This window comes from Mobula birostris, chromosome 6, assembly GCF_030028105.1.
Source record: "Mobula birostris isolate sMobBir1 chromosome 6, sMobBir1.hap1, whole genome shotgun sequence".
Taxonomy (NCBI): domain Eukaryota; kingdom Metazoa; phylum Chordata; class Chondrichthyes; order Myliobatiformes; family Myliobatidae; genus Mobula; species Mobula birostris.
The window spans coordinates 136,875,961-136,889,699 of NC_092375.1; the positions used below are offsets into that span (position 1 = coordinate 136,875,961).

At 42.6% G+C, this 13,739-nt stretch overlaps 1 protein-coding gene across 5 annotated transcripts in view; it reads right to left on the bottom strand.

Annotated features, from left to right (window-relative positions):
- Window positions 1-13,739, bottom strand: part of LOC140199398 (abl interactor 2) — a 161,604-nt gene that overhangs the window by 22,202 nt on the left and 125,663 nt on the right. For 3 of the 5 annotated variants that reach the window (XM_072261425.1, XM_072261423.1, XM_072261421.1), the window contains one exon: window positions 12,782-12,906. In XM_072261425.1, coding sequence (XP_072117526.1) covers window positions 12,782-12,906 — 125 coding nt within the window. The remainder of the gene's footprint in view (window positions 1-12,781; window positions 12,907-13,739) is intronic. The other 2 variants (XM_072261424.1, XM_072261422.1) reach the window with 1 other exon arrangement.

Genomic DNA, 13,739 nt, shown 5'->3' on the forward strand with positions numbered 1-13,739 from the left:
CATCTCAGCTTCCTAGGTTTGGAGGGACCCAAGTCATATCGACCCTAGACATATGGAGTCTGAGAAAGGTGATTTTCTCAACGCTGAGTCCGGTGGCTCTTAGCGAGGGGCTAACGACCTGCACCTCGAGATGCCCAGTAAAAAAGGGGTTTCGGAGCGAAATAGAGACTTAGAGAGATTGGTAATTTTGTCTTACGCTGAAGCCTGACAACATATTTTCACCTAATATCCAATTCACCAGCAGGAGAAAATAGTTGGCTTATTCCTGCAATAATACTGCTACATACAACTCTATTCTTAGAATTCAATAATGTTATTGTCCTAAAGGCACTGCTGTTGGGAACATGGAAGAAGATAAAATGGGTAGGGGAAGGATTAAAGTAAATGGGTGCTCAGTGACTGTGGGCTGAAGGCCTGTTTGCATGCTGTATCTCCGTATGACTAAGCTGATGATGACTGACCTCCATAAACTCCTGCAGTCATTCTGAGTGCACTACCACTGTGTCTTGGTAGAGCTACACATATCCAAGCAAACACAAAGTATTTCATCGTATCCCTGTTTGCGCCTGTATGGAATAAATAGATAAACCATTTACCCCTGATTATCTGCTCTCTGACATGCTCCAGCAATCATTGATAATTCCCACAATATTAATGAGAGGGAACTTGAAGGCTGTGATGCAACTGAGTGGCAGACACTCTTGTTGATGGTTATTTCTGCCACACAAGTGTCATGCAATGTTACTTGCTGGTTAGCAGCTCATCCCTGAATGGTGACCAGCTCTTGCTATACACAGGAATGAGCTGCTTTAATGTCTGAGGAGATGTAAATAGAACTTTCATCATAAATAAAAAAACTCATCTTATGATGGCAGGCAGGTCATTGAAGAAGCAACTGATGGTGATCTAGGCCAGTGTCCTGAGCAACTTCTGCAGTGACACCACAAGGCTGGGCTGACTAGCCTCCAATAACCACACCATCTTCCTCTGTCTGAAGCACGACTCCAGCTATTGGTGAGCACCCCCCTGCCCCAAATGTCAATGACTAGTTTTGTCCAAACTTTGTGATGCCTCAGTCAAATGCTGTCCTGATCAGTGGACAAGTAGACCCTACTTTCTTCCGAATATTTGAGTTGAAGCTATGATTAGGTGTGGAGCCAAGTGATAAGATAAAACCCAAACTCATCAGTAAATGGGCCACTGGTGAGTATGTGTTGCTTAATAGCACTATTAAGTATACCTTCCATCACTCCACTAAGAGTAGACTTAAAGGGCAATAATTAGCCAGTTGGATTTGCCTTGCTTTTTGGAAAGGATATTTCCTACATTATTGGGCAATTGCTTTGGCACAACTGCTTGGCTAGAAGAATGCTAAGGTCATTTTCTCACCAAGGAGTTGGTAAAGTAGTGGTCTTTCGACAAGTACTGGATCCGTACCTCAGTAGCAAACGAGGCACAAACAACTGGCTTTAGCATCCTCTGATGATGGAGGGCAAAAATCTGCAGTGAGTTAAGGACATGATAGTGCTTAACTTTCAATGGGTGGCCCACCTATATCTCACTGCTGAAGATCCATGGCATGGTTTTAGCAACAACAGAATGCACCACCATAGTGACGCGCTCTTAAGCCATTTTTTCTTTAAAATTGAAAGAAGCAAATTGGCTGGTGGCTGACTTGGTAACTGTGGGGATCTTTACGCATACACAAATGATTCATGCATTTATAAAAATGGGACTAATGTTTCAGCCTTATCTTTGGTAGTCATGCGCTTGGGTTCAGTCACCTCCTCACATTAGCTGTTTAATTAACCACCACCAATCATGGCAGATTGTGATCATACCAGACAGCCTTTATCTGGTCCATTGGCTGTGGACTGCTTAGCTCTGACTAAATATGTTACCTTTCCTGTTCAGACCACTATGTAGGATTGTGTTACAGTTTTGCCAGGATGAAAGCTCATTTTCAGATACTCTGATGCTGCTTCTGGCAAATTATCCTGCATAAAAACAGAATAATTCAGATGCTGAAGTAAGAACAATAAATGTTGCTGATACTCAGACAGTACCTGTGGAGAGAGATAAACAGAGTTAACATGTTAGGTCAGTGACCTTCCACGTTTCCACCTGAAGATAAATAACCTACACATTAACTCTGGCATGCTCTCTCCAAACATACTGCCTGATGTGCCCAGTACTGCTAGTTAGCACTTTGTTTTTATGTCTTTCCATACACTTCTTCAAACTAGGAATGGGTCACAAGCTTGGAAGTAATGATAGAACAAGAACTAAGCCAGACCATATAGTTGCAGATTACAGTGAAATACAATTCTGCAGCTCCGTAATATTCCAGTGTCTCATGGATGCTCAGCTCAAATATGCTAGACTTTGTCTGAGTCAATCCCATTTAACACAGTAGTGCAACTCAACACAATGAAGGATGTCCTTGTTTTCTGCTAATGTTAATCTACAAACATAAAAGAAGATAATTAAATATACCCATAACCACTAAAACACTTTTGGTTTGAAAAAAATTGTTCTATTTTTTATGGAAAGGATGGAGCAGGAGGGACAGTTGATGGAAAGTTGCTGGTGATGCACTGGTATCCAGGGACATGGAATGAAGATTGCTGGCAGAGTGATGATCAGGGAATCGGCTGCATTACGTGCAGCTGGTTCCAAAATAATATTCCCTGCTCTCTTTAAATGAAATGGGATGGGAGCCAAGAGGAAAGAAGCCAAGTGGGGAAGAGAGAGAGGGAGAATACAACAAAATGTATACGTGCACATTGGTGTGCTGAATGACAATGTAGTTCAACTTTGTCATTTTTTCACCAAGGAGCTGCTAAAGCACTCATCTCCCCTCAAGAATTGCATCAGTAACTTGGTGGCAAATGAGGCACAAACAATTGGCCTTAGCATTCTGTGATGATGGAGGGCAAAAATATGTAGTGGGTTAAGGCACAATGGCAGTCAACTCTCAATGGATGGCCTACCTATATCTCATGTCTGAAGATCTAGGACAAGTACAGTATGGAGGCTTGTGGAAGTCATACCCCCAATAACAGAGAACTACTTTAGGTACAAGAAAAAGGAGATTAAAAACACTTAAAAGATAGCTCTTCATTATCAAGGTTACACATACTTCAGCTGTAGAATCTAATTGCTTGAGACATACATAATTAAAAATAATTGCTTCTTGTAGAGATTCATAAGAACACTAAGAACCAACTTTCCAGGTGGTAAAATCCCAGGAAACACCTTATTACTGGAATTGTTTCTTGAGATTCATTATTCACCCCTTGGCAGAAGAGGTATTAAAAGTCTATCTCACTTGTAGGAGCCATGTATCTGTCTTCTGTCTGCATTGTAGTCTGTGTTACATGTTTATTATGATAGTTAGTCATGTGGGTGGGGGTGTGGTAAAACCAAAGAATTTAGTTACATATTCATACTTTGTCTTAGTTTTGGTTAGGGCAATTAAAAGTCAAGAGATTGCTGGGTGTGCTATCTTTTTGTTGATCGCTTAATTATAGCTAAATAGCTTAAATCTGCTTAATTATGTTTAATTTCACGAGTTTTAGTTTCATTATGTTTAATTTCACTAGTTTTATCACTTCAAGATTGTTTGTTTTGCTATATGTTTAATAAAGGATTCAATACATTTCTTCGACTTTGAACATTATTATTATTGGATGTAAAGGCATGCTGCATAGTTTAACTCCCCGTGTTTGATCTCTAATAGCGACATTGGTTTGTTCAAGTAGCCTCGGCATTTTGTCAAAAAAAAAAGAGGATTAACAGTTATGCCAAATGAACATCAGCATTCGGACACGTCAGCGAAATTAAAAGCAACATTGATAAGCCAGGAGCAGCTCGTGACAAGTAATGACCTTCTGTTGATTCATGATGTGTGTTTGGTGTTGGAGCAGAATTTTGGAATGGTCATTGCTGACCGTATGCTCTGTGCTGTGGTGTTTGCTTAAAAGTTCGTTATTTGGTTCTGTTGAAATGCTGAAATATTTCAATTGCTGATGCTTGAATTGAACGTTGTTCGTTTGGTCTGGTTTGCGCACTTGGAAAACAACATCTTTCTGATGGTAGAAGTCTAAATATGGCAATGGCGATGATAAGGACTGGAAGGGCAGAGCAAAGTTACTATGGCACTAAGTGGCAACTCCTTTGCTTGCACCTTCGGAAACAGCTCTATTTTTATCTTTGGTATCTCTTTTTTTCCTTTTCAAGGTTCTTTTGAAGACACCAACCTGGAGTTAAGACTGTGACTTCAGTTCCTAGCAGGAACAGGACCCGCTCTCAGGGCCTCACGAATGGCCGCTTTTTGATATCCCAAGGATGCAGCCCGGAAGACTAGTGTGCCTTCAGGGTGCCGGATTTTTTGGCTCTGGGGATGTGCTGATTCTAGGCCGGTGCCCCTGACTGAAGCACTGCGGGAGAACATGGAACATCGGGAGTAGCGGGTTAGCCGCTGAGTGATGTGTGTCCAGAGAGCTGCGCTCTGGTGCCAACTCTCTGGGCGCAGAGCTTGGTAAAAGCGACGCAACAGACCTTTAACATCATAAATCAGCGAGCTGTTTGTTATGTCTCCACTCACTGTGAAATGGGGACACCCCTTTTCCCCTTATTAGGGAGACAGAGAGAGAGAGAGAGCCTGTGGTATGTTGAATTACTGGGTGAATGAGTAGTTTTTGGGGTACTGCGAGTCTGTGTCTTTATTGATGCTTGCTGCATGCTTGAGTGCTCGGTGGAGGGCACTGATGCTATTTGGCTGGTGGGCGTCGTTGCCTTGCTGTTGCTTGTGCATGGGAGGGGGAGCTAGGGGGAGCTTTGGGGTTCTAACATTTAACTGTCATTCATTCTTTGGCCACTCCTCTGTTTTTGTGGATGCTTGCAAAGAGAAAGAATTTCAGGATGTATATTGTATACATTTCTCTGACATTAAATGTACCTTTTGAAAGGAAATAGCAACTTAGCGGGGAAACTACAAGACATTGCATCACTGCCTAACAGAGAGAATCAAATCTCTGATGGTGATCCATTGCAATATCATGCATTCATGAGGGCTTTTAAGAATAGTGTTGAAGACAAGACAGGCAATTAAGGCAACAGTCTGTATTCCTTGAACAGTTCATTGGAGGTCACCCCGGAGAGTTTGTCAAATGTTGCCAGCAAGCCAACCTGCTAGAAGGATACCTAAAGGCCAAAGCTTTACTACAGGAACATTTTGGTAATGAGCAGAAAATGCCATCAGCCTACATAGGAAAGGCTCTTTCTCAGCCACTTATCAAATCTGAAGAATACAGGTCTTTTTCTTAAGAGGCTGTTGTAATGCACTGGGAGATGTTTGGTCTATGCGTGAGCTGGACTTGCCTATTAATATGTTGATTGTTGTAAACAAGTTGCCTTTTATGTTTGGGGATAAATGGAGATGTGTGGCCTGTGATCTACTAGATAATCACTTACTGAGAGGCTACTCTCATCGACTTTGTTGAGTTAAACTGAAAAACAAGTGAGGAATTCTACACACTCAATATATGGAAATATATAGGACACCACATCACCTGCAATAAGCAATGGTGTGAACAAAACTATGTCACAAATTTGTTCTAAGGCTAAAGGAAGCAGCTTTGCCACTACTGTGGCTACTGTGAAAAGTAAAGCTAAAACTGAGGCTGGAACTAATGAAAGGGAAATGGTTCATTAGCTAAAAGGATCTGTCTGTTCTGCCAGGGTGAACATACTTTGCTCTCAGCTCGAGGAAATGATTCGTAATGAGAAAATTGCCATCCTAAAGAATGTGCTGTCGGCTTTGGTTGCTAGTGTATGGAACACATCAGCAAGGATTGCTGGAAGCCTCTTACATGCAAGGTATGACATGGCAAGCATCACAGCATACTTCATACTCACTCTGATGAAAAGGGTTCAGATTTGAAACAAGATGTGGAAGAATTAAACACAGCAGCCCTGGTACCTAATAGCCTTATGGGGGCTAGCAATCATGACTGTAAACTTCCTATAATTCCCATTCAGGTGAAGTCAAAGAAGGTTAGCAAGACAGTGGACTTATATTTTCCTAGATAAAGAGGTACAGCAGTGTTCTGCACTGAACCTCATGAACAAGCTCAACTTCACAGCAAAAAGAACACGTATTCCCTTACGCACCATGGGTCAAGAGAAGATCTTCAGGCACAGTCTCACCTGAAGCATATTCATTTGTCTGAAATTAAGCTGCTGATAGTGAAGAACGTGCCTGAAGTATTGGAGCTGTTGCAAGTGATTTATAGTGTTAACGAGGGACCCTATGCAATCAGAACAAAGTTGGGTTGGACTGTTAATGGACCACTGAAAGGAGCCCCTGGTGATGGAAGAGACTACGATCACCAGAGCTGACAGTTAACAGGATTTCAATTTTCAACTTGGATGAATTTTTGGCAGCAGCAATTCAAGACTAATTTCCCTGAATGCAGTCAGGAGGTCAAGAGAAGATCACAAGTTGATTGAGCTGGTGGCTACATCTGCAAAACTGGTGGATGGTCATTACCAGATCAGTTTAACTCTGAGAAAGAAGGATGTTAACATGCCTAAAAGCAGGAAGGTTGCTGAGCAGCGTGCTCTGAATCTAAGGAAGAGTTTCAAGAAGGATTTGTCATTTCGCACCGACTAAACAGCTTTCATGAAGAATGTCATCTCCAAAGGTTATGCCGAAAGACTGCCAGCAGAGGATTAGAGTGATGGGAACGTCTGGTATATTCCACATCATGGTGCTTATCACTCCAGAAAAAGGAAACCTTGTGTGTTTTGACTGTGGAGCGACTTTTCAGGGAATATCACTCATTGCTCAGCTTTTACAGGGAGCTGATCTTACTAGTTCATTGATTAGAGTCATAACCAGATTCAGAAAAGAACCAGTGATGATTATGGCAGATAATAAATCAATGTTTCATCAGGTTAAGGTGCCAGTGGGAAATGCAGACCTTCTCAGGTTTCTTTGGTGGCCTGATAATGACCTCAGCCAAAATATGGTGGACCGTATGGTGGTACATCATTGAGTTGAGCCAATTTTGCTCTGAGGAAGTGTGCAGAAGACACTGAAGAACAATTCAGCCATGGGACAGTGGATAAGGTTTTGCATAGTTTTTATGTTGATGACTGCCCGGTGCCTCTCTATCGTGGCCGTGTATCCATTAGTGCTAAAGGTGGTTTTCGACACTCTTATGTGGATGAGCAACAGACATAGCGTGGTATCTGTAATACCAGAAGGACAAAGATCATGAAGGATTGGATTAAAATCAAGAAATTCCTTCGGTGGAGAGAGTACTAGGTGTGCAATGGTGTATTCAGTCTGATACTTTCAAGTTTAAGATCAGATGCAAGACCGCTTACCAGAAGGAGGATCCTCTCCACAGTTAGTTCCATCTATGACCCTTTAGGAATGTTGAGTCGAGTGGAGCTATCTGCTAAGAAGATCCTACAAGATCTATGCAAGAAAGGGTTTGGTTGGGATGATGCTATACCAACATCAGCTGCTCATGCGTGGACAAGTTGGCTGGAAGAACTTTGCCAATTGAAAGACTTCAAGGTAGCTACATGTTTGAAACCCTTGGACTTTGAAGAAGTTACTGCTGCACAGTTACACCATTTTACAGATCCAAGTGAAGGTGGCTACGGAGTAATGACCTATCTTTCATTGCATGACATGTGTTTGCAGGTGCATAAGATATAGGAACAGAATTAGGCCATTTGGCCCATCAAGTCTGCTCCACCATTTAATCATGGCTGATCCTCCTTCCCCTCCTCAGCCCCAATCCCCAGCCTTCTCCCCATAATCTTTGATGCAGTGTCCAACCAAGAAACTATCAAGCTCTGCCTTAAATACCCCCAATGACCTGGCCTCCACAGCCACCTGTGGTAATAAATTCCACAAATTCACCACCCTCTGGCTAAATAAATTTCTCTGCACCTCTATTTTAAAAGGACGGCCCTCTATCCTGAGGCTGTGCTCTCTTGTCCTTGACTCCCCCACCATGGGAAACATCCTTTCCATATCTACTCTGTCTAGGCCTTTCAACATTCAAAACGTTCCAATGAGATCCCCCCCATCCGTCTAAATTCCAGCGAATACAGAACCAGAGCTTTCAAATGTTCCTTGTATGGTAACCCTTTCTTTCCCAGAAACATCCTTGTGAACCTCCTCTGACCCCTCTCCAATGTCAGCACGTCTTTTCTTAAATGAGGAGCCCAAAACTGTTCACAATTCTCAAGGTGAGGCCTCACCAGCGCCTTATAAAGCCTCAGCATCACATCTTTCCTCGTGTATTCTAGACCTTTTGAAATGAATACTAACATTGCATTTGCCTTCCTCACTACTGACTCTACCTACAAGGTAACCTTTAGGGTGTTCTGCACAAGGACTTCCAAATCCCTTTGCATCTCAGATTTTAGGATCTTCTCCCTGTTTAGAAAGTAGTCTGCACATTTATTTATACTACCAAAGTGCATGACCATGCATTTTCCAACACTGTATTTCATTTGCCACTCTTGCCCATTCTCCTAATCTGTCCACGTCCTTCTGCAGCCTACCTGTTTCCTCAACACTACCTGCCCCTCCACCAGTCTTCATATCTTTGCAAACTTGCCAACAAAGCCATCTATTCCATCATCTAAATCATTGATATACAGAATAAAAAGTAGTAGTCCCAATACCGACCCCTGCAGAACACCACTACTCACCGGAGGCCAACCAGAAAAGGATCCTTTTATTCCATCTCGTTGCCCCCTACCAATTAGCCAATGCTCTAATCATGCCAGTAACTTTCTTGTAATACCATGGGCTCTTAACTTGGTAAGCAGCCTCATATGTGGCACCTTGTCAAAGGCCATCTAAAAGTCCAAATATACAACATCCACTGCATCCCCTTTATCTATCCTACGTGTAATCTCCTCAAAGAATTCCAACAGGTTCGTCAGGCAAGATTTTCCCTTAAGGAAACTATGCTGACTTTGTCCTATCTTGTCCTGTGTCACCAACTACTGCAGAACCTCATTCCTAACGAATGACTCCAACATCTTGCCAACCACTGAGGTCAGGCTAACGGGTCTACAATTTCCTTTCTGCCTTTTAGCTTGTGCTTTTAGCATGGGAAAATCTATGGCAGCTCATTGAAGTTGGTTTCCATCCCACATATGGAGCTTACTGCTATGATAGCAAGCTGTATGGACACATTGTGGAAGGAGTTACACATGCAGCTTCAGGACTCATTGTTTTGTGCTGATAGTACTTGTGTGCAAAGGTATGCCAAGAATGAAACTTCCAGGTCTCACAGGCATCTCAATGGAGGCATGTGAATACTTCAAGCAATGCAGCAGACATGGTCTCAAGAGAGTTGAAGGTGAAGGCTTTTCAGAAGAATAAGACTCGGGTGTCAGGACCTCAATATCTTCTTCAGCCTGAAAGTGAATGGCCTGTGAATCATGATTGTTCCAAAGAACTTCTGCTAGATGATCCAGAAGTCAAGGAGATTTCTACAATGTACATTATGCATATTGAAGAGGAGTTGGTCGCAGTAATACATATCATTTATCACTTCTCATCTTGGACCTGTTTAAGGAAGACAGTTGCCTGTATTCTTAGATTTAAGAACCTTGTCTTATGTCTTACTTGGAAGAGAAGCAATTGAATATTGTTTGTTCTCAGTCTGACTTGGATGAAGAACAATAAAGGTATTCTTTGGAGAGAGATGCAGATGGCCAAAGGTCAGATTGGCCAAGGTTGTCTCTCATTGGAGGAGTTCAGAAAGGCTGAATTGGAGATTTTTGGTTGCTGTCAAAGAAAGATTTCTAGATGAATTCTTGAGTTTGCAAAGGGGAAGAAAGTGTGAAAAGCAAGAGTCATATTTTCTAGCTTAATCTAGTACTTGAAGATGACTTCTTGAGAACTGGTGGTCAGCTTAGGAGGGTGGCCAAGCCTGAAGAGACTGAATAGGCTGCTATACTGGTGAAGAATCTTCATATTTCAGATCTCATTCTGAGGAATGTACATCAAGGAGTGGGACACAGTGGTTGTAAAAACATGTTATCCAGCTTGTGCCAAAAATCTTGGATGCCCAATGCTAGTACAGCTATATGAAGAATCCTGTTTTAGTGTGTTGTTTATACACGGTTGCACGCAGCTCCAGAATGTGAGCGTGTAGCAGACCTACCTCTAGGTAGGGTCTCTCCAGATAAACCTTCATCTACACATGGACTACTTTGGACCTATGAAGTTGAAAAGCAGAAGGAATACGATGAAGAGGTAGGGAGTCATATTTACCTCTCTAGCTATATGACCTATTCGTATTGAAGTGGCATCTTCTTTGGACACAGATTCCTTTTTTTTTAATGCATTTTGATGCTTTATATCAAGACGAGAACAAGTTTGTGAACTGCACTCTCATGTGTCCAACTTCTTGTTGAAATTGAGTGTGAGTTAAGAGAAGCCCCTGAGAGGTGGAATCATTCACAGATCAATGATGTACTTCTTCAGAGAGAAAGTAAATGGATTTTTAACCCACCACTCCCCCAAACGGCTGGCTCACATCATGGAGAAGTATGAGGGAGATTGATCAGGTTTGTAAGGACGGTTCTCAATTCTACCATAAAGGTGCAGCATCTTGACGAAGAGGGTCTTCACACAGTTCTTAGTAAAGTAGAGGCTATTATCAATGGCTGGCCCACTGGATCAAGCAGCATCTGTGTAAATCAACGTTTCAGGCAATGACCCTCCTTCAGGACCGGACAGGAAAGGGGAAGATGCCAGAATAAAAAAGGTGGGGGTAAGGGAAGGCGGCTAGTTGGAAGGTGATAGGTGAAGCCAGGTAGGTGGAAACGATCAAGGGCAGGAGAAAAAGTAATCTGATAGAAGAGGAAAGAAGACTATAAGGTAAAGAGAAGAGGGGATCCAGCAGTAAGTGATAGGCAGGTGAGAAGAGGTAAAAGGCTAAAGTGAGGAATATTGGAAGAGGGGAGGGGAAAGGGAAAAATTACCGTAAGTAGAAATCTATATTCATGCCATTAGGTTGGAGGCTACCCAGATGGAATACAAGGTGTTGCTCCTCTACCCAGAGGGTGCCCTCATCTTGGCATGTGGAGGCTACGGAGCAACGTGGAACGGTAATTGGAATCGGAACTAAAATGTTTGGCCACCTGAAAGTTCTGCTTTTGGTGGATGGAGCGGAAGTGCTCAACGAAGCGATCCCCCGATTCACCAATGTAGAAGAAGCTGCATTGGGAGCACCAGAAACAATAGAGGACCCCAGCAGATTCACAGGTGAAGTGTTGCCTCACCTGGAAGGTCTGAATGGAGGCGAGGAAGGTGGTAAATGGGCAGGTGTACCACTTAGGCCACTTGCAGGGATAAGTGCCAGGAGGGAGATTAGTGGGGAGACACAAATGGACAAGGGAATCCTGGAGGGAGCAAACACTGGATGGGGGGAGGGAATCCCAATGCTAGCCTCCTTCCCCTTTCCTTTCCAGTCCTAAAGAAGGGTCTCAGCCCAAAATGCCAACTGTTTATTCGTTTTCATAGCTGCTGTTGCCTGAGTTCCTCCAGCATTTTGTGTGTGTTGCTTTGGATTTCCAGCTTCTGCAGTCTCTCCCATATCCAAACCCAATGATTTGGAAGCATTAACACCCAATAATAAATTATTTTTAGATCATTTAACTTTGTTTAATTATGTTTAATCTCGCTAGTTTTAGTTTCATTAGATTTATCCCTTCAAGATTGTTCGTTTTCCTAAGGGATTGAATACATTTCTTCAACTTAACTGAAGCACGTCATACAGTTTAGCTTCCCGTGCTTGGTCTTCAATAGCGACGTTGATTTGTTCAAGTAATCATTATATGACTGCCGTATGGTGGGTCAGAAGATACAGACCAGCCAGATCAGATGAGGAATGACAATTTAATTCCCTGGATGATATTAGTGGGTTTTTCTGACAGCTTGACAATTTAATTGCTACCAGACTTGATTCTAGATGTTTCTTTATAGGTTATTCAGTTGTTCTGATGACATTCAAGCTCACACCACTGGATTCAAAGCCTAATAACTCAACCACTGTGTTACAGAACAATACAGAATTTGATGCAGAGTTGTCATACTCTCTTATATCGAGGACCTCATTATCACCAACATCTTTTATGCATAGTCATGAATCTCAGAGTGTCAGGAGCATGAATCCCACAGTAAGTATAACAAAGGACAGTGAGGAAGGCGGTGGGAGAGGGAGAGAGAAGAGAGAGGGTGTTGGTGAGGTGGGTGGTGACCAGAGTGGGGTCAGTAAGAAGGGGAGGCGGTGGGAAAGGGGAGCAGGCAGAAGCGGGGGAAGTGGGAAGGGGGGTCCAGGTGGAGAACCCCGAAGAAAATATAGCATAGAGGTGCAACAAAATTCGCTTCACATTTTCCAACTATATTTCTTGAATGTTAAACATGTGCACATTTCCATAATGTATTAACTTGATATTTTGCAGCCTCCAACGTCAGTATTCAGGTACTGAATTAAGAACAAGTTCCATGTCCTTTAGAAACTGGTAGGGACAATAACAGTGGCTTTTTCTCCATCATCCTTGGCAGAATTAAAAATACTAACTGTTAGTGAACTCAGTTCACTAAGAAATACAATACCTGGTGCTTAATATTTCTGATTATCAGAGACGTTAGAGATTGTGGGTCATGACATCAGTGCATTGCGATATAAAAAAAGTGACGAGCGCTGCTTGGGACAACCCTTACCTGGATACACACTGGGTGGAGAAGGAGTTGGTACTGCAATGGGGACCCCAACACTTCCACTGCCACTATTCTCTCTGCTGCTGCTGCGGCTGCTTGGGTGGCTTCCCCCGCTGCTTCCACTGCTACTGTAATACACAAATCATTGCACGAGTCAGTGCTCACACATGGCCGAAGGGCCTTTTGCCTTTCTTCAAAAAACAAATCCTGCATCCCACCATTCTTAAGGAGCTGATGGAAACAGGAGGCTCTCAAAACTAAGCTTCAAGACCTTGGCCTCAATACCTCCTTGTGCAATTGGATCCTCGTTTTCCTCACTTGCAGACACCAGATTCGCAACATCTTCTACACAATCTCCATCAGCACAGGTGTACCACAAGGTGGTGAGCTTTGCCCCCTTCTCTATGTGCTTTTTACTTATGACCGTGAGACGAGACACAGCCCCAATCCCATATTTAAGTTTCCTTTCTGTAGCTCCTTCCCATTCCTCATCTATCTGGGGCCAGAGTTTCTGAAATCTGAAGGAACTCAGTGTGTGGACAGCAGTATTGCTTGCAGGTGTATCACTATTGCTACCCCTTCCACACATTATTCCCATAGCACTCTTTTCCCACTTGCGAAATTTAGAATCAAGAGAATTATTGCAGTACAGAAGGTGGCCATTTGACCAATCAAGCCCAAGCTTAACCTTCATAGGATGAAGTCTGTCCCATTCACCAGCTCTTTCCCCATTGTTCTGTATTGTTTTTTGCTTTAGTATTTATCAAGTTCCCCTTTGGAAGTAATCCATATTTATTTCTCTGCAAAATGCATTCCTGCATTAATGTCCCAAAACAGGCATAGTTTTTCTTTAAGTCTTATATTGAAAATTTTTGAAAAATTGAGAAGTTGGTTGTGAAGCACATTCGGCAGGCTATGGATGTGGAAACATCTCTAACAATTAACATTTTGAGGAAATGAA